At 47.0% G+C, this 21040-nt stretch overlaps 1 protein-coding gene across 6 annotated transcripts in view; it reads left to right on the forward strand.

Annotated features, from left to right (window-relative positions):
- LOC138101678 (transcription factor 4) overlaps positions 1-21040 on the forward strand; it is an 84823-nt gene that overhangs the window by 14480 nt on the left and 49303 nt on the right. For all 6 annotated transcript variants that reach the window (XM_068999457.1, XM_068999452.1, XM_068999455.1 and 3 more), the window contains exons 2-3: positions 16397-16502; positions 20052-20185. In XM_068999457.1, the coding sequence (XP_068855558.1) occupies positions 16397-16502; positions 20052-20185 (240 nt within the window). The remainder of the gene's footprint in view (positions 1-16396; positions 16503-20051; positions 20186-21040) is intronic.

Genomic DNA, 21040 nt, shown 5'->3' on the forward strand with positions numbered 1-21040 from the left:
ATCTCTGCCCTATCGATACTCACCAGTCGATCTCTGCCCTATTGATACTCACCAATCGATCTCTGCCCTGTTGATACACATCAATCAATCTCTGCCCTATCGATACTCACCAATCGATCTCTACCCTATCGATACTCACCAATCGATCTGTGCCCTATTGATACACATCAATCAATCTCTGCCCTATTGATACACATCAATCGATCTCTGCCCTATCGATACACATCAATCAATCTCTGCCCTATTGATACACACCAATCGATCTCTACCCTATCGATACTCACCAATCGATCTCTGCCCTATCGATACACACCAATCGATCTCTACCCTATCGATACTCACCAATCGATCTCTGCCCTATTGATGCACATCAATCAATCTCTGCCCTATTGATACACACCAATCGATCTCTGCCCTATTGATACACACCAATCGATCTCTGCCCTGTTGATACACATCAATCGATCTCGGCCCTATCGATACACATCAATCGATCTCGGCCCTATCGATACACACCAATCGATCTCTACCCTATCGATACACATCAATCGATTTCTACCCTATCGATACTCATCAATCGATCTCTGCCCTATTGATACACATCAATCGATCTCTGCCCTATCGATACACATCAATCGATCTCTACCCTATCGATACTCATCAATCGATCTCTGCCCTATTGATACACATCAATCAATCTCTGCCCTATTGATACTCACCAATCGATCTCTGCCCTATTGATACACACCAATCGATCTCTGCCCTGTTGATACACATCAATCAATCTCTGCCCTATTGATACTCATCAATCGATCTTTGCCCTATTGATACACATCAATCGATCTCTGCCCTATCGATACACATCAATCGATTTCTACCCTATCGATACTCATCAATCGATCTCTGCCCTATCAATACACATCAATCAATCTCTCACCCTGTCGATACTCACCAATCGATCTCTGCCCTATCGATACACACCAATCGATCTCTGCCCTATTGATGCACACCAATCGATCTCTGCCCTATCGATACACATCAATCAATCTTGGCCCTATCGATACACACCAATCGATCTCGACCCTATCGATACACATCAATCGATCTCTGCCCTATCGATACACATCAATCGATCTCTGCCCTATTGATATACATCAATCGATCTCTGCCCTATCGATACTCACCAGTCGATCTCTGCCCTATCGATACACATCAATCGATCTCTGCCCTATCGATACACACCAATCGATCTCGGCCCTATTGATACACATCAATCAATCTCTGCCCTATCGATACTCACCAATCGATCTCGGCCCTATTGATACACATCAATCAATCTCTACCCTATCGATACACACCAATCGATCTCTGCCCTATCGATACACACCAATCGATCTCTGCCCTATCGATACACACCAATCGATCTCTGCCCTGTTGATACACATCAATCAATCTCTGCCCTATTGATACTCATCAATTGATCTTTGCCCTATTGATACACACCGAATCCCTGTCAGGGGCTGGAGCGGAGTGGCATCGATGATCCCTGCGATAGATAATCAATAGTGGGTGTATTGGATGTGTGTCCCATTGATTCTGGGATCCCCAGTCTGTATCATCTATAGGATATATTTTATAGTGGGGATATTTTATATATAGCACATTTATTCTATCTATGATCCCTATTATAGATCAGCTATGGAATATATTTCCATATTAGATATATTTTATATGCATTACATTTATTCTGGGATCCCTATTACATATAATCTATAGAATATATTTTATATTAGATATATTTTATATGTATCACATTCATTCTGTGATCTCTCATATATAATCAATATGATATATTCTATATATTATATATTGAATATATTTTATATTAGATATATTTTATACGTATCACATTCATTCTGTCATCTCTCATATATAATCTATAATATATATTCTATATATTATATATTAGATACATTTGATGTGTACTACATTTTTTCTAGGATCCCTACTATATATAATCAATAGAATATATTTTCTATTAGATATATTTCATATATATCACATTTGTTCTGTCTATGATCCCTATTATATAATCTATAACATATATTCTATATAGTCTATATTAGATACATTTTATATGTATTGCATTTATTCTACCTATGATCCCTATTATATAATCTACAGAATATATTCAATATATCATATATTAGATATATTTGATGCGTGTCACATTTATTCTACCTGTGATCCCTATCATATAATCTATAGCATATATTCTATATGTATTAGATATATTCAATGTGTATCACATTTATTCTGTGATCTCATAGATCATCTCTTCGATATATTCTATAGATCCGATCTATTTGATGTGTATCACATTTATTCTGTGATCTCTATTGTATATCATCTATATGATATATTCTATATATTAGATTATATTTGATAGGTTAGATTAGATATATTTGATATCACATTTATTCTATGGTCCCTATTATAGGTCATCTATTTGATACACTCTATAGATCAGATGTATTTTATATGTATTGCATTTATTCTATCTATGATCTCTCATATATATCATCTATATGATATATCCTATATATTATATATCCGACCTATTTGATGTGTATCACATCTATTCTGTGATCTCATAGATCATCTCTACAATATATTCTATATATTAGATCTATTTGATGTGTATCACATTTATTCTGTGGTCCCTATTATGCATCATCTATATGATATATCGTATATATTAGATATCTATATGATATATCCTAGATATTCGATATCAGGTATATTTGATGTGTATCACATTTATTCTGTGATCTCTATTGCATATCATCTATATGATATATCCTATATATTAGATACCTATATGATATATCCTATATATCATATATCAGGTATATTTGATGTGTACCACATTTATTCTGTGGTCCCTATTATACATCATCTATATGATATATTCTATATATTAGATATCAGGTATATTTGATGTGTATCACATTTATTCTGTGATCTCTATTATACATCATCTATAGGGTATATCCTATATATTCTATATCTATATGATATATCCTATATATTCGATATCAGGTATATTTGATGTGTATCACATTTATTCTGTGGTCCCTATTATGCATCATCTATATGATATATTCTATATATTATATATCCGATCTATTTGATGTGTATCACATTTATTCTGTGATCTCTATTATATATCATCTATATGATGTATTCTATATATTATATATCAGGTATATTTGATGTGTATCGCATTTATTCTGTGATCTCTATTGCATATCATCTATATGATATATCCTATATATTATATATCTATATGATATATCCTGTATATTCGATATCAGGTGTATTGGATGTGTATCACATTTATTCTGTGATCTCTATTATACATCATCTATATGATATATTCTATATATTATATATCAGGTATATTTGATGTGTATCACATTTATTCTGTGGTCCCTATTATGCATCATCTATATGATATATCCTATATATTCTATACCTATATGATATATCCTATATATTCGATATCAGGTGTATTGGATGTGTATCACATTTATTCTGTGATCTCTATTATACATCATCTATATGATATATTCTATATATTATATATCAGGTATATTTGATGTGTATCACATTTATTCTGTGATCTCTGTTATACATCATCTATATGATATATCCTATATATTCTATATCTGTATGACATATCCTATATATCAGGTATCAGGTATATTTGATGTGTATCACATTTATTCTGTGATCTCTATTATACATCATCTATAGGATATATCCTATATATTAGATATCTAAATGATATATCCTATATATTTGATATCAGGTATATTTGATGTGTATCACATTTATTCTGTGGTCCCTATTATGCATCATCTATATGATATATTCTATATATTATATATCCGATCTATTTGATGTGTATCACATTTATTCTGTGATCTCCATTGTATATCATCTATAGGATATATCCTATATATTCTAGATCCGATCTATTTGATGTGTATCACATTTATTCTGTGGTCCCTATTATACATCATCTATATGATATATCCTATATATTCTATATCTATATGATATATCCTATATATTCGATATCAGGTGTATTGGATGTGTATCACATTTATTCTGTGATCTCCATTGCATAGCATCTATAGGATATATCCTATATATTGTGTATCTATAGGATATATCCTATATATTGTATATCTATATGATATATCCTATCTATTCTGTATCTATATGATATATCCTATACATGCGATATCAGGTATATTGGATGTGTACCCCATTTCCTCTCCCCATCCGGTATCCATCCCGCGTCTCCCGTGGATTCCGTGCGCTCTGTGGATCATACACATTCCATATGTGTCCGTGCCCTCAGGGATGCGGTCGATCCCGGTTATTTTCCTCCATCCATGACTATTATTAGTAGTATTATTATTATTCCTATTATTCCTGTTATTAGTTCTCGGTGCTGAGCGATTGGAGCCCGTTCTCCGGGAGCAAAGAGGGAATTTTGGGAAAGAGGGAAATTTGGGAAATTCCTGCGGGGAAAGGCCGGAGCCGGGAGGGATCCGGTGAAAGGGAAAGGGAAAGTGAAAGTGAAAGTAGGGAATGCAGAGAAATCCCCAAATTGGGGAAGGGAGAAAATGGAGGGGAGTGGAGGAAATCGAGGAAAAGAGAGGAAAGCGAGAAAAATATGGGAAATAGAGAAAAATATGGGAAATAGAGAAAATAGAGAAAAATATGGGAAATAGAGAAAAATATCTAGAGAAAAATATGGGAAATAGAGAAAAATATGGGAAATAGAGAAAAATATCTAGAGAAAAATATGGGAAATAGAGAAATATATGGGAAATAGAGAAAATAGAGAAAAATATGGGAAATAGAGAAATATATGGGAAATAGAGAAAAATAGAGAAAATAGAAAAAAATATGGGAAATAGAGAAAAATAGAGAAAATGTGGAAATGGAGAAAAATAGAGGAACTAGAGAAAAAGGGAGAAAATAGAGAAAAATATAGGGAATTAGAGAAAAATAGAGAAAAATACGGGAAAATAGAGAAAATAGAGAAAAACACGGGAAATAGAGAAAAATATGGGAAATAGAGAAAAATATGGGAAATAGAGAAAATAGAGAAAAATTGAGAAAATAGAAAAAAATATGGGAAATAGAGAAAAACAGAGAAAATAGAGAAAAATATGGGAAATAGAGAAAAATAGAGAAAATGTGGAAATGGAGAAAAATAGAGGAACTAGAGAAAAAGAGAAAATAGAGAAAAATAGAGAAAATAGAGAAAAATATGGGAAATAGAGAAAATAGAGAAAAATAGAGAAAATAGAGAAAAATATGGGAAATAGAGAAAAATAGAGAAAATGTGGAAATGGAGAAAAATAGAGGAACTAGAGAAAAAGAGAGAAAATAGAGAAAAATAGAGAAAATAGAGAAAAATATGGGAAATAGAGAAAATAGAGAAAAAGAGAGAAAATAGAAAAAAATATGGGAAATAGAGAAAAATAGAGAAAATGTGGAAATGGAGAAAAATAGAGGAACTAGAGAAAAAGAGAGAAAATAGAGAAAAATAGAGAAAATAGAGAAAAATATGGGAAATAGAGAAAATAGAGAAAAATAGAGACAATAGAGAAAAATATGGGAAATAGAGAAAAATAGAGAAAATGTGGAAATGGAGAAAAATAGAGGAACTAGAGAAAAAAAGAGAAAATAGAGAAAAATATGGGAACTAGAGAAAAATAGAGAAATTAGAGAAAAATAGAGAAAATAGAGAAAAATACGGGAAATAGAGAAAAATATGGGAAATAGAGAAAATAGAGAAAAATAGAGAAAATAGAGAAAAATATGGGAAATAGAGAAAATAGAGAAAAAGAGAGAAAATAGAAAAAAATATGGGAAATAGAGAAAAATAGAGAAAATGTGGAAATGGAGAAAAATAGAGGAACTAGAGAAAAAGAGAGAAAATAGAGAAAAATAGAGAAAATAGAGAAAAATATGGGAAATAGAGAAAATAGAGAAAAATAGAGACAATAGAGAAAAATATGGGAAATAGAGAAAAATAGAGAAAATGTGGAAATGGAGAAAAATAGAGGAACTAGAGAAAAAAAGAGAAAATAGAGAAAAATATGGGAACTAGAGAAAAATAGAGAAATTAGAGAAAAATAGAGAAAATAGAGAAAAATACGGGAAATAGAGAAAAATATGGGAAATAGAGAAAATAGAGAAAAATAGAGAAAATAGAAAAAAATATGGGAAATAGAGAAAAATAGAGAAAATGTGGAAATGGAGAAAAATAGAGGAACTAGAGAAAAAGAGAGAAAATAGAGAAAAATAGAGAAAACAGACAAATAGATGGGAAATAGAGAAAATAGAGAAAATGTAGAAATGGAGAAAAATAGAGAAAAATATGAGAAATAGAGAAAAATAGAGACTATAGAGAAAAATAGAGAATATAGAGAAAAAATATAGAAAATACAGAAAAAATATCTAAATAGAGAAAAATACAGGAAATAGAGAAGAATAGAGAAAATGTAGAAATGGAGAAAAATAGAGAAAATAGAGAAGAAGAAAATACAGAAAAACATCTAAATGGAGAAAAATGTGGGAAATGGAGAAAAATAGGAAAAAATATAGGAAATAGAGAAAAATATCGAAATAGAGAAAAATAGAGAAAATAGAGAAAAATAAAGGAAATAGAGAAAAATGTAGAAAATATAGGAAATAGAAAATAGGGGGAAAAGCCAGAAAATAGAGAAAAATATCAAAATAGAGAAAACAGAGAAAAATCGAGAAAATAGAGAAAAATATCTAAATATAAAGAATAGAGAAAAATGTGGAAAATAGAGAAAAATCTATCGAAATCTAAAATAGAGAAAAATGTGGAAAATAAGGGAAATATAGGAAAAGATGGGAATTATAGAAAAATAGGGGAAAATAGAGAATAATAGGGGAAAATAGGAATAGATGGAAAAATATGGGAATTATAGGAAAAATATGAGAAAGATGGGAAAATATGGGAATTATAGGAAAAGAAGGGAAATATGGAAAAATATAGGAAATATGGGAATTATGGAAAATATGGGAAATATGGAAAAATATGGGAATTGGAGAAAAATAGGGGGAAATATGGGAAAATAGAGAAAAATGTCTAAAAATAGAAATGCATTGAAATATTGAAAATTGGGATTAAAGTGCTCGGGGTGGATCTGTGGGATGGGAATCCGGATTAAATCGGGATTAAAGGCTCGGGATGGATCTGTGGGATGGGAATCCGGATTAAATCGGGATTAAAGGCTCGGGGTGGATCCCTGGGATGGGAATCCGGATTAAATCAGGATTAAAGGCTCGGGATGGATCCATGGGATGGGAATCCGGATTAAATCGGGATTAAAGGCTCGGGATGGATCCATGGGATGGGAATCCGGATTAAATCGGGATTAAAGGCTCGGGATGGATCCATGGGATGGGAATCCGGATTAAATCAGGATTAAAGGCTCGGGATGGGTCCATGGGATGGGAATCCGGATTAAATCGGGATTAAAGGCTCGGGGTGGATCCCTGGGATGGGAATCCGGATTAAATCGGGATTAAAGGCTCGGGATGGATCCCTGGGATGGGAATCCGGATTAAATCGGGATTAAAGTGCTCGGGGTGGATCTGTGGGATGGGAATCCGGATTAAATCGGGATTAAAGGCTCGGGATGGATCTGTGGGATGGGAATCCGGATTAAATCGGGATTAAAGGCTCGGGGTGGATCCCTGGGATGGGAATCCGGATTAAATCGGGATTAAAGGCTCGGGGTGGATCCATGGGATGGGAATCCGTATTAAATCAGGATTAAAGGCTCAGGATGGATCCGTGGGATGAGAATCCGGATTAAATCGGGATTAAAGGCTCGGGGTGGATCCATGGGATGGGAATCCGGATTAAATCGGGATTAAAGGCTCAGGATGGATCCGTGGGATGAGAATCCGGATTAAATCGGGATTAAAGGCTCGGGGTGGATCCATGGGATGGGAATCCGGATTAAATCGGGATTAAAGGCTCGGGGTGGATCCCTGGGATGGGAATCCGGATTAAATCAGGATTAAAGGCTCAGGATGGATCCGTGGGATGAGAATCCGGATTAAATCAGGATTAAAGGCTTGGGGTGGATCTGTGGGATGGGAATCCGGATTAAATCGGGATTAAAGTGCTCAGGATGGATCTGTGGGATGGGAATCCGGATTAAATCGGGATTAAAGGCTCAGGGTGGATCCCTGGGATGGGAATCCGGATTAAATCGGGATTAAAGGCTCGGGGTGGATCCCTGGGATGGGAATCCGGATTAAATCGGGATTAAAGGCTCGGGGTGGATCCCTGGGATGGGAATCCGTATTAAATCAGGATTAAAGGCTCGGGGTGGATCCCTGGGATGGGAATCCGGATTAAATCAGGATTAAAGGCTCGGTGTGGATCCCTGGGATGGGAATCCGGATTAAATCGGGATTAAAGGCTCGGGGTGGATCCCTGGGGTGGGAATCCAGATTAAATCGGGATTAAAGGCTCGGGATGGATCCATGGGATGGGAATCCGGATTAAATCGGGATTAAAGGCTCGGGGTGGATCTGTGGGATGGGAATCCGGATTAAATCGGGATTAAAGGCTCGGGGTGGATCCCTGGGATGGGAATCCATATTAAATCAGGATTAAAGGCTCGGGGTGGATCCATGGGATGGGAATCCGGATTAAATCGGGATTAAAGGCTCGGGGTGGATCTGTGGGATGGGAATCCGGATTAAATCGGGATTAAAGGCTCGGGGTGGATCCCTGGGATGGGAATCCATATTAAAGCAGGATTAAAGGCTCGGGGTGGATCCATGGGATGGGAATCCGGATTAAATCGGGATTAAAGGCTCAGGATGGATCCCTGGGATGGGAATCCAGATTAAATTGGGATTAAAGGCTCGGGGTGGATCCCTGGGATGGGAATCCGGATTAAATCGGGATTAAAGGCTCGGGGTGGATCCCTGGGATGGGAATCCGGATTAAATCGGGATTAAAGGCTTGGGATGGATCCATGGGATGGGAATCCGGATTAAATCGGGATTAAAGGCTCGGGATGGATCCCTGGGATGGGAATCCGGATTAAATCGGGATTAAAGTGCTCGGAATTCCCAGAAATCCCCAGGAATGGCAGCAGCCAAAACCTCTCCCAAAGTTTTCCCGGTGTTTCCGGCGCCTGCGGCCGAAATCCCTCGGGAAGAAGGAGAATGGGAATTCTGGGTGTAAAATTCCCGGGGTTTGCCGTCCCTTTCTGTCAGGGGTTGTTCTTTGGGTGCTGGAGGAAGGGAATTTGTTTATCCCGGAATTTTTGGGAATATCCAGAGTGGGTTTGAATCTCGGATTTAAAGCTGCTGGCAAAACTTGGGAATTTCTTCTGGCGATTGCAGGAGGGAACCGGGAATGGAATTTTCCTTTTTCCCACTTTTGAACATTTCCCGGAAATTTTCCGGCCGCTCCATCCACAGGGAAGTCCCAGGCTGCTCCAGGGATGGAATTCCCAACTGTGCTCTTGGAGCTGCTGTCGTGAGCTGGGAATTCCCTGGAATTCTGGCAATCCCGGGAAATCCCTCCGTGCACCCCTGGATTGTTGGGATTGCTGTTCCTAAAATCTCTGGGATCCTTGGAAAACACCCGAGAGCCCCTCTGGAAACAAGAGGGAAAGTTCTTCGGGAAGAGCGCCGCCGTTCCTGTCTATCCCGGCTTTTTTCCCGGCTTTTTTGGGAATGGAAAGGCTCCTGGAAAGGGGGGAATTCCCACCCCGATCCCAGCATGAATGAACGGGGATTCCCGGATCCTCCCGTGGCCCCCCCCCCCCCGATTCCGTTCCCTAAAATCTTTTCGGGAATAATGGGAATAAAAAGCCCCGGAGTGGGGCTGGAAAATCGGGAGAGATCCATGGATTTCCTGGGAATGCTGACGGAGAGGCAGCTCCGCCAGCAATGGGTCGGTAATTAGCGATGAGAATTAATCCTTATTTGAATAATTCCCGAGTCTTGCAGTTGTTCCAGCCGAAATTCGGGATGAAAGGCTGGAACGTTCGGGATCTCGAGCCGGCTTCGAAAATCCAGGGGAATAAAACCGATCCCAAAATAACCGGGAGGGTTTGAGCGGCCGAAGGGGCGTTTTCCAAAGGAAAACGTGGAGAATTATCCCGGCTTTCCCTTTGCTTTTGATTGATTCTTTAATTAATACTTCGTTAATTCTTTAGGAGTGAAATGTTGGGGTTAATGAATTCCTGACTTTCTTCATTATCGGGGTGATTGTGGAGAGGAAAATCCGGCTTTTCCTGGTTTTCCTTGGATTGGGCTTTTTGGAATCCAACCATTCCCAGTCCGGAATCCCGGGATTTGGGTTGGTTTTAATCCCTGCATCCACCCCTTCTCGTATGGCCGACGTTAAGCCGGACTCAAAGCCGGGCCTAAGCCCCAGCTCAGCCTCCTGCTGCCTTCCCGCTAATCCCAACCTCTCCGTGGCTTTGATTCCCAGCTCCTCTCCCTCCCTGGAATCCTTCCCGGTGATTTCATCCCAAAAAACTCGGGAGGAATTCTCGCCGCCTCCTGCTGCCGCTGCTGCGTGGTTTAGGCCGAGCTTAAAGCGGAGCCTGCGAGGGCGGGAAGCTCTTCCCGCCTTTCCCTCGGCTCCCTGCTATCCCCGTGTTTGCTCCCGTGCCATTCCCGCCGGGAAGCATCCCGGAAAAAGGGGGAATCGGGAATATTCTCCTCGCCGGGATTCTCCCGGCCTGGCTGCCGGCTGTGCCGGTGATCCCAGGCCTCGCCTTTCCTTTGGGTTTTCCCTGGAATGGCCCAGGAATCCTCGAGGGATTTCTCCTGTTCCCGGCTTCCTGGTTTCCTTCCTCTTTTCCTTCTCCTTTACGGGGAGATGTTGGGGGAATTCCCGCTTTGCCGGGATCCACCTGCTTCGCTTCGGGAATGCTCCGGGATGGACGCAACGGGAGGAGCTGTGAGGCCCCTTCCATCCCAAAACCTTCCGAAAAAGCGGGATAGAAACAGGAGCGCGGAGAGGGAATCTGGGATGTTCCCGCTGCCCGGGGATGACATCATCCGGAACGGGCTCCTTTTCCCTCTCGGATTTCCTTGACCCCTTTCTAACTCGGGGCGTTCCCGCATTCAGCCTTTCCCATCTGGAAACCATTTGTGCTGCACGGGAGGAGGGAAGGAAAGTTGGGAAGCTGCGAGCGCAGGGAGAGCTGGGATCCTGGAGGGAGAGCTGGGATCCTGGAGGGAGAGGTTGGATCCAGGAGGGAGCGCAGGATCCCAGAGGGAGAGCAGGATCCCAGAGGGAGAGCGCAGGATCCCGGAGGGAGAGCAGGATCCCAGAGGGAGAGCAGGATCCAGGAGGGAGAGCACAGGATCCCAGAGGGAGAGCTCAGATCCAGGAGGGAGAGGTTGGATCCAGGAGGGAGCGCAGGATCCCAGGAGGGAGAGCAGGATCCCAGAGGGAGAGCAGGATCCCGGAGGGAGTGCAGGATCCCAGAGGGAGAGCAGGATCCCAGGAGGGAGAGCAGGATCCCAGAGGGAGAGCAGGATCCCGGAGGGAGAGCTCGGATCCAGGAGGGAGAGCAGGATCCCAGAGGGAGAGCAAGATCCCGGAGGGAGCGCAGGATCCCAGAGGGAAAGCTCAGATTCCAGAGGGAGAGCAGGATCCCAGAGGGAGTGCAGGATCCCAGAGGGAGAGCAGGATCCCAGAGGGAGTGCAGGATCCCAGAGGGAGCACAGGATCCCAGAGGGAAAGCTCAGATTCCAGAGGGAGCGCAGGATCCCGGAGGGAGTGCAGGATCCCGGAGGGAGAGCAGGATCCCAGAGGGAGTGCAGGATCCCAGAGGGAGAGCAGGATCCCAGAGGGAAAGCTCAGATCCCAGAGGGAGTGCAGGATCCCAGAGGGAGTGCAGGATCCCAGAGGGAGAGCGCAGGGTCCCGGAGGGAGCGCAGGATCCCAGAGGGAGAGCAGGATCCCTGAGGGAAAGCTCAGATCCAGGAGGGAAAGCTTGGATCCAGGAGGGAGAGCAGGATCCCAGAGGGAGCGCTCAGATTCCAGAGGGAGCGCAGGATCCCGGAGGGAGAGCAGGATCCCAGAGGGAGCGCAGGATCCCAGGAGGGAGAGCAGGATCCCGGAGGGAGAGCTCGGATCCTGGAGGGAAAGCTTGGACCCAGGAGGGAGAGCTCAGATCCCAGAAGGAGCGCAGGATCCCGGAGGGAGAGCAGGATCCCAGAGGGAGAGCTCGGATCCTGGAGGGAAAGCTTGGACCCAGGAGGGAGAGCTCAGATCCCAGAAGGAGCGCAGGATCCCGGAGGGAGAGCAGGATCCCAGAGGGAGCGCAGGATCCTGGAGGGAGAGCAGGATCCCTGAGGGAAAGCTTGGATCCAGGAGGGAGTACAGGATCCCAGAGGGAGCACAGGATCCAGGAGGGAGAGCTCAGATCCCAGAGGGAGAGCAGGATCCCTGAGGGAAAGCTCGGATCCAGGAGGGAGCGCAGGATCCCAGAGGGAGAGCAGGATCCCGGAGGGAGAGCTCGGATCCAGGAGGGAGCGCAGGATCCCGGAGGGAGAGCTCAGATCCAGGAGGGAGAGCTTGGATCCTGGAGGGAGAGCAGGATCCCAGAGGGAGCGCAGGATCCCGGAGGGAGAGCGCAGGATCCCAGAGGGAAAGCTCGGATCCAGGAGGGAAAGCTTGGATCCAGGAGGGAGAGCTCAGATCCCAGAGGGAGCGCAGGATCCCAGAGGGAAAGCTCAGATTCCAGAGGGAGCGCAGGATCCCGGAGGGAGAGCAGGATCCCTGAGGGAGAGCTCCCTCCAGGAGGGAAAGCTTGGATCCCTGAGGGAGAGCTCAGATCCCAGAGGGAGCGCAGGATCCCGGGATTTGGGTGGCGAGGGATTTTCGGGATTATCCGAGCTGCCGCTCTCCAGGCTGCTCCAGCTGCGCGATTTCCCGTGGCAAACCTGGGAAAGCACGGAGCAGCCTCGCAGCCAGGCAGTTCCTTCCCGCTGCAGGGTAGGGATTCCGGGAATATCCGGGAATCTGGGAATGCTGGCTGCCAGGTGCCAAACGGAATTCCCAAGCAACAGAATCCCCGTGCCCAAGGCAGGCTGGAATAACCCAGGGCATAGCCCCGTGGCAAGGCATGGAATGGGATGGATCCCTAAAATCCTTCCCAGCATCCCGCTAAGCCCAGAAGGAACCAACTCCAGCTCTCCCCGCTCCGGGGCTTTTCCGTGCGCCGGAGCTCAGCTGCTCCCAATTTCCGGGCGAGGCCTCGGCCCCGTTATCCCGGGAGAAAGATCTGGAAGAGCCGACATCTGCTTCGCATTGCGGGAAGGCGGCGTTTCCTTCCGGCCTTTTCCCGGGAATGCTCTTCCCGGCGGCAACATGTGGCCGGAATTAGGGAGCTGCTGGCGGAGAAGGGAGAGCTGGAGCAGGTCCTGGGGATCGGCTCCCGAAACCTGGGGGAGGTTTTCCAGGAAAACTGGGAGAAGTGGGGCTAAAAGGGAGGGAATTCGGCCCTAAAATGGAGGGAATCGTTCCCTAAAACTGAGGGAATTCATCCCTAAGAACAGAGGCAATTTGTCCCTAAAACTGAGGGAATTTGTCCCTAAAACTGAGGGAATTTGTCCCTAAAACTGGGAGAAGTGGCACTAAAATGGAGGGAGTTTGTCCCTAAAAACTGAGGGAATTGTTCCCTAGAAACTGAGGGAATTGTTCCCTAAAACTGGGAGAAGTGGTGCTAAAACGGAGGGAATTCGGCCCTAAAAACTGAGGGAATTTGTCCCTAAAATCCGAGGGAATTTTCCCTAGAAACTGAGGGAATTGTTCCCTAAAACTGAGGGAAAAGTGGTGCTAAAACGGAGGGAATTTGTCCCTAAAAACTGAGGGAATTCGTCCCTAAAAACTGAGGGAATTGTTCCCTAAAACTGGGAGAAGTGGTGCTAAAACGGAGGGAATTCGGCCCTAAAAACGGAGGGAATTCGGCCCTAAAAACTGAGGGAATTTGTCCCTAAAACTGGGAAAAGTGGTGCTAAAAGGGAGGGAATTTGTCCCTAAAATCCGAGGGAATTGTTCCCTAGAAACTGAGGGAATTGTTCCCTAAAACTGGGAAAAATGGTGCTAAAACGGAGGGAATTTGTCCCTAAAAACGGAGGGAATTTGCCCCTAAAATCGGAGGGAATTCGTCCCTAAAAGTGGGAAAAGTGGTGCTTAAAGGGAGGGAATTTGTCCCTAAAAACAGAGGGAATTTGTCCCTAAAATCCGAGGGAATTCGTCCCTAAAAACTGAGGGAATTTGTCCCTAAAACTGAGGGAAAAGTGGTGCTAAAAGGGAGGGAATTTGTCCCTAAAATCCGAGGGAATTTTCCCCTGAAACTGATGGAAATTGGCACTAAAAGGGAGGGAATTTTTCCCTAATCCTGAGGGGATTTTCCCTTAAAATCAGAGGGAATTTCTCCCTAAAACCTGAAGGGATTTTCCCCCTAAAATCCGAGGGAATTTTCCTTAAAATCCAAGGGAATTTTCCCTAAAATCCCAGGGAATTTCTCCCTAAACCTGAGGGGAATTTCTCCCTAAAATCTGAGGGAATTCCTCCCTAAACCTGTGGGAATTTTCCCCTAAACCTGAGGGGAATTTTCCCTAAAATCCAAGGGAATTTCTCCCTAAAGCCTGAGGGGAATTTCTCCCTAAAATCTGAGGCAATTTTCCCTAAAATCTGAGGGAATTTCTCCCTAAACCTGAGGGGATTTTCCCCTAAAATCCGAGGGAATTTTCCTTAAAATCCAAGGGAATTTTCCCTAAAATCCGAGGGAATTTCTCCCTAAACCTGAGGGGAATTTTCCCTAAAATCCGAGGCAATTTTCCCTAAACCTGAGGGGAATTTTCCCTAAAATCCAAGGAAATTCCTCCCTAAACCTGTGGGAATTTTCCCCTAAACCTGAGGGGAATTTTCCCTAAAATCCGAGGGAATTTCTCCCTAAAGCCTGAGGGGAATTTCTCCCTAAAATCCAAGGGAATTTCTCCCTAAAGCCTGAGGGGAATTTTCCCTAAAATCCGAGGCAATTTTCCCTAAAACCCGAGGGGAATTTCTCCTTAAAATCCAAGGCAATTTTCCCCTAAAATCCACGGAAATTTTCCCTAAAAATCCAAGTGCATTTCCCCTAAAATCCAAGGCAATCCTCCCTAAAATCCATGGGATTTTCCCCTAAAATCCGCGGCAATTCTCCCTAAACCTGCGTGTGCGGGCCTTGCGGGGGAAGCACAACCGGCATCATTCCATGTTTTCCCATTCATCCCAAATTTTGCTTTTCCTTGGCAAACTCCGGGAATGTCTCTCCCGCATCCCAGCGTCGCCTTCGGAGCCTCCCTCTCGCCGTTCCCGCTCTCTCCTCTCGTTTTCCCGGGATTTCCTACCGCTCGCTCCCGCCTTTTCCCAGCTTTCAGCCCTTTCCCGGATTTCCCGAGGGATTCTTCCCAACCCTTTTCCAACCTCTCTTCCCGGCCCGACTGCTCTTCCCTTCTCCCAGCGGGCGCCGTGCCAAGTGCTGCCATCCGCCCGCCTGCTTCAAAATGGAGGCGCCCAGGAATCCATTTTCATCCCGGACATTTCGGGATTCGGGATCACGGAATCCATCCCGCCGGAAACGCGGGATTCCCTTGATCCTGCCTGCTGGGATGTTGTGGGGGGGGGATTTGGGGTCGCAATTCCCTCCCAAACGGGAGGGGTATTCCCGGAGGTTCCGCCGGATTCGGGAAAAGCGGGGAACGAACGAGAGGTTTGCCACGGAGAGCGGGAAGAATCCCGAGGGAAGGAGCCGCTTGCTCTCCCCCTGCTGGATTTTAGGGAATTTCAGAGCCCCCGCTTGTCATTTTCCAAAATTCGGAGGGGTTGGGGGATTTTTGTCGGGTTTGGGGGGTGTTTTTTTAGGAAAAATCCCAACTTTCTGAGCTCCTTGCAGTCCTGGGTGAACTCGGCAAGCTCCCATCCCCAAAAAAAAAAAAAAGCCCGCATTGTTCCCAGTTCCTGTTGATTCCCGGCAGGAAGAACATCTGCACATCTGCGGGATAATTGGATTCCCAGAAATCCAGACTTCGGCCAAACGTCCCCCCCGGCTCAGGCTGGAAAATGTCAGCCCGGAGCCGCTCTGGGAGCCGGGAATTGATTCCCGGCCGAGCGGCGCCGGAAGGTTTCGCGTTCCCAGAGAATTCCGGGATGCTGGGAGGGGATCTGGGGGGGAAATTCCCGGGTTTTGGGGGTCACGGTTGCCTAAAAGAGGCTTTTTTCCCGCAGGTTTATGCTCCGTCGGCGAGCACCGCCGACTACAACCGGGATTCTCCCGGTTTTCCATCCTCCAAACCAGCAGCCAGCACTTTTCCCAGCTCCTTCTTCATGCAAGGTAAGAAGCACAATTCCATGGCCGTCCCTTTTCCCAGTTTTTCCTCCTCCGGAGGAGCTTTTTGGGCTCGTTCCCCTAAAAACGCCGGGGTTTTGCCGCTCCACGAGCGTGGAATGGGGGATGGATTCCTTGAGAGCGTTCCCGGAGTTGGGAAAAGCCCGGAGAATCCGGCTGCTCCTGTGGTGCCCTTTCCCGGGAAGGACGGGGGGCGTGGGAGGGCGGAGCAGCTCTGCCAGGTCACCTGCTCCAAGGGTGCCACATCCAGGGCTTTTGGGGAATTGCAGGGAGTGATTCCAAGGCTTTCCCGGCAGGGAATCCTTCCTCTTTTTCGTTTTAATCTCGGGAATGAAACTGCCGGGAATTCCAAGGATTCCTGGTGCTGTTCCCGGTGCCGTTCCCGGTGCCGTTCCCAGCTCCATTCCCAGCTCCATTCCCCATTCCCAGCTCCATTCCCAGCTCCATTCCCGGCTCCATTCCCAGCTCCATTCCCCATTCCCAGCTCCATTCCCCATTCCCCATTCCCAGCCCCATTCCCAGCTCCATTCCCCATTCCCCATTCCCCATTCCCAGCTCCATTCCCCATTCCCAGCTCCATTCCCCATTCCCCATTCCCAGCTCCATTCCCCATTCCCAGCTCCATTCCCAGCTCCATTCCCCATTCCCAGCTCCATTCCCAGCTCCATTCCCAGCTCCATTCCCAGCTCCATTCCCCATTCCCAGCTCCATTCCCAGCTCCATTCCCAGCTCCATTCCCCATTCCCACCTCCATTCCCCATTCCCAGCTCCATTCCCCATTCCCAGCTCCATTCCCAGCCCCATTCCCAGCTCCATTCCCAGCTCCATTCCCAGCTCCATTCCCAGCTCCATTCCCCATTCCCAGCTCCATTCCCAGCTCCATTCCCAGCTCCATTCCCGGCTCCATTCCCAGCTCCATTCCCACCTCCATTCCCAGCTCCATTCCCCATTCCCGGCCCCATTCCCAGCTCCATTCCCCATTCCCAGCTCCATTCCCCATTCCCAGCTCCATTCCCAGCTCCATTCCCAGCTCCATTCCCGGCTCCATTCCCCATTCCCAGCTCCATTCCCCATTCCCCATTCCCGGCTCCATTCCCCATTCCCAGCCCCATTCCCAGCTCCATTCCCCATTCCCCCTTCCCCATTCCCATTCCCCACTCCCCATTCCCAGCTCCATTCCCCATTCCCAGCTCCATTCCCCATTCCCATTCCCCACTCCCCATTCCCCATTCCCATTCCCCATTCCCATTCCCCACTCCCCATTCCCACCTCCATTCCCCATTCCCCATTCCCCATTCCCATTCCCCATTCCCACCTCCATTCCCAGCTCCATTCCCAGCTCCATTCCCCATTCCCATTCCCCATTCCCATTCCCCACTCTCCATTCCCCATTCCCATTCCCCACTCCCCATTCCCACCTCCATTCCCCATTCCCCATTCCCCATTCCCATTCCCCATTCCCACCTCCATTCCCAGCTCCATTCCCCATTCCCATTCCCCATTCCCAGCTCCATTCCCAGCTCCATTCCCAGCTCCATTCCCCATTCCCATTCCCCATTCCCCATTCCCAGTTCCATTCCCCATTCCCACCTCCATTCCCAGCTCCATTCCCCATTCCCAGCTCCATTCCCCATTCCCAGCTCCATTCCCACCTCCATTCCCCACTCCCCATTCCCCATTCCCACCTCCACTCCCCATTCCCCATTCCCAGTTCATTCCCCATTCCCATTCCCCACTCTCCATTCCCCATTCCCATTCCCCACTCTCCATTCCCACCTCCATTCCCCATTCCCCATTCCCATTCCCCACTCTCCATTCCCACCTCCATTCCCCATTCCCCATTCCCATTCCCCACTCTCCATTCCCACCTCCATTCCCCATTCCCCATTCCCATTCCCCATTCCCACCTCCATTCCCAGCTCCATTCCCAGCTCCATTCCCCATTCCCATTCCCCATTCCCCATTCCTATTCCCACCTCCATTCCCACCTCCATTCCCCATTCCCAGCTCCATTCCCCATTCCCAGCTCCATTCCCGGCTCCATTCCCAGCTCCATTCCCCATTCCCATTCCCCATTCCCCATTCCCATTCTCAGCTCCATTCCCCATTCCCACCTCCATTCCCCATTCCCACCTCCATTCCCCATTCCCACTCCCCCCTCCCCATTCCCCATTCCCACCTCCATTCCCCATTCCCACCTCCATTCCCCATTCCCACCTCCACTCCCCATTCCCACTCCCCACTCCCCATTCCCCATTCCCACTCCCCATCCCCATTCCCATTCCCATCCCCATTCCCATTCCCATTCCCATTCCCACCTCCACTCCCCATTCCCACTGCCCACTCCCCATTCCCCATTCCCACTCCCCATCCCCATTCCCATTCCCAGCTCCATTCCCAGCCCCATTCCCAGCTCCATTCCCCATTCCCCATTCCCCCTTCCCCATTCCCATTCCCCACTCCCCATTCCCACCTCCATTCCCCATTCCCCATTCCCATTCCCATTCCCCATTCCCAGCTCCATTCCCAGCTCCATTCCCAGCTCCATTCCCCATTCCCATTCCCCATTCCCATTCCCCACTCCCCATTCCCCATTCCCATTCCCCATTCCCATTCCCCACTCTCCATTCCCCATTCCCATTCCCCACTCCCCATTCCCACCTCCATTCCCCATTCCCCATTCCCATTCCCCATTCCCACCTCCATTCCCAGCTCCATTCCCCATTCCCATTCCCCATTCCCAGCTCCATTCCCAGCTCCATTCCCAGCTCCATTCCCCATTCCCATTCCCCATTCCCCATTCCCAGTTCCATTCCCCATTCCCACCTCCATTCCCAGCTCCATTCCCCATTCCCAGCTCCATTCCCCATTCCCAGCTCCATTCCCACCTCCATTCCCCACTCCCCATTCCCCATTCCCACCTCCACTCCCCATTCCCCATTCCCAGTTCATTCCCCATTCCCATTCCCCACTCTCCATTCCCCATTCCCATTCCCCACTCTCCATTCCCACCTCCATTCCCCATTCCCCATTCCCATTCCCCACTCTCCATTCCCACCTCCATTCCCCATTCCCCATTCCCATTCCCCACTCTCCATTCCCACCTCCATTCCCCATTCCCCATTCCCATTCCCCATTCCCACCTCCATTCCCAGCTCCATTCCCAGCTCCATTCCCCATTCCCATTCCCCATTCCCCATTCCCATTCCCACCTCCATTCCCACCTCCATTCCCCATTCCCAGCTCCATTCCCCATTCCCAGCTCCATTCCCGGCTCCATTCCCAGCTCCATTCCCCATTCCCATTCCCCATTCCCCATTCCCATTCTCAGCTCCATTCCCCATTCCCACCTCCATTCCCCATTCCCACCTCCACTCCCCATTCCCACCTCCATTCCCCATTCCCACTCCCCATCCCCATTCCCATTCCCATTCCCATTCCCATTCCCATTCCCACTCCCCATTCCCACTCCCCCTCCCCGCTCCCCGTTCCCGGCTCCGTTCCCGGTGCCATTCCCACCTTTCCCTCTTGCAGATGGCCACCACGGCAGCGATCCCTGGAGCTCGTCGAGCGGGATGAACCAGGCCGGCTACGGGGGAATGTTGGGCGGCTCCTCCCACCTCGGCCAGGCCGGCAGCTACTGCAGCCTGCACCCGCACGAGCGCCTGGTACGGAGCCGGATTCCCGGAGAAACCGGGTACTCCCACCCCAAACTGGGCCATTCCCAGTCCACTCTGCACTCCCAGCCCAAACTGGGCCATTCCCAGTTTGCATTCCCACCCCAAACTGGGCCATTCCCAGTTTGCATTCCCATCGCAGACTGTGCCATTCCCAGTTTGCATTCCCATCCCAAATTGTTCCATTCCCAGTCCCCTCTGCATTCCCACCCCAGACTTTGCCATTCCCACTTTCCCTCTGCATTCCCATCCCAAACTGGGCCATTCCCAGTTTCCCTCTGCATTCCCATCCCAAACTGGGCCATTCCCACTTTCTCTCTGCATTCCCATCCCAGATTGTGCCATTCCCAGTTTGCATTCCCATCCCAGACTGGGCCATTCCCAGTTCCCCTCTGCATTCCCATCCCAGACTTTGCCATTCCCACTTTCCCTCTGCATTCCCATCCCAAACTGGGCCATTCCCAGTTTGCATTCCCATCCCAGACTGGGCCATTCCCAGTTCCCCTCTGCATTCCCATCCCAAACTGGGCCATTCCCAGTCCCCTCTGCATTCCCACCCCAAACTGTGCCATTCCCAGTTTGCATTCCCATCCCAAACTGAGCCATTCCCAGTTTGCATTCCCATCCCAGACTGGGCCATTCCCACTTTCCCTCTGCATTCCCATCCCAAACTGGGCCATTCCCAGTTTCCCTCTGCATTCCCACCCCGAACTGTTCCATTCCCAGTTTCCCTCTGCATTCCCACCCCAACCTGTGCCATTCCCAGTTTGCGTTCCCACCCCAAACTGGGCCATTCCCAGTTTGCATTCCCATCGCAGACTGGGCCATTCCCAGTTTGCATTCCCA

The sequence above is a fragment of the Aphelocoma coerulescens genome, unplaced genomic scaffold (assembly GCF_041296385.1).
Source record: "Aphelocoma coerulescens isolate FSJ_1873_10779 unplaced genomic scaffold, UR_Acoe_1.0 HiC_scaffold_390, whole genome shotgun sequence".
NCBI classification, from domain to species: Eukaryota; Metazoa; Chordata; class Aves; order Passeriformes; family Corvidae; genus Aphelocoma; species Aphelocoma coerulescens.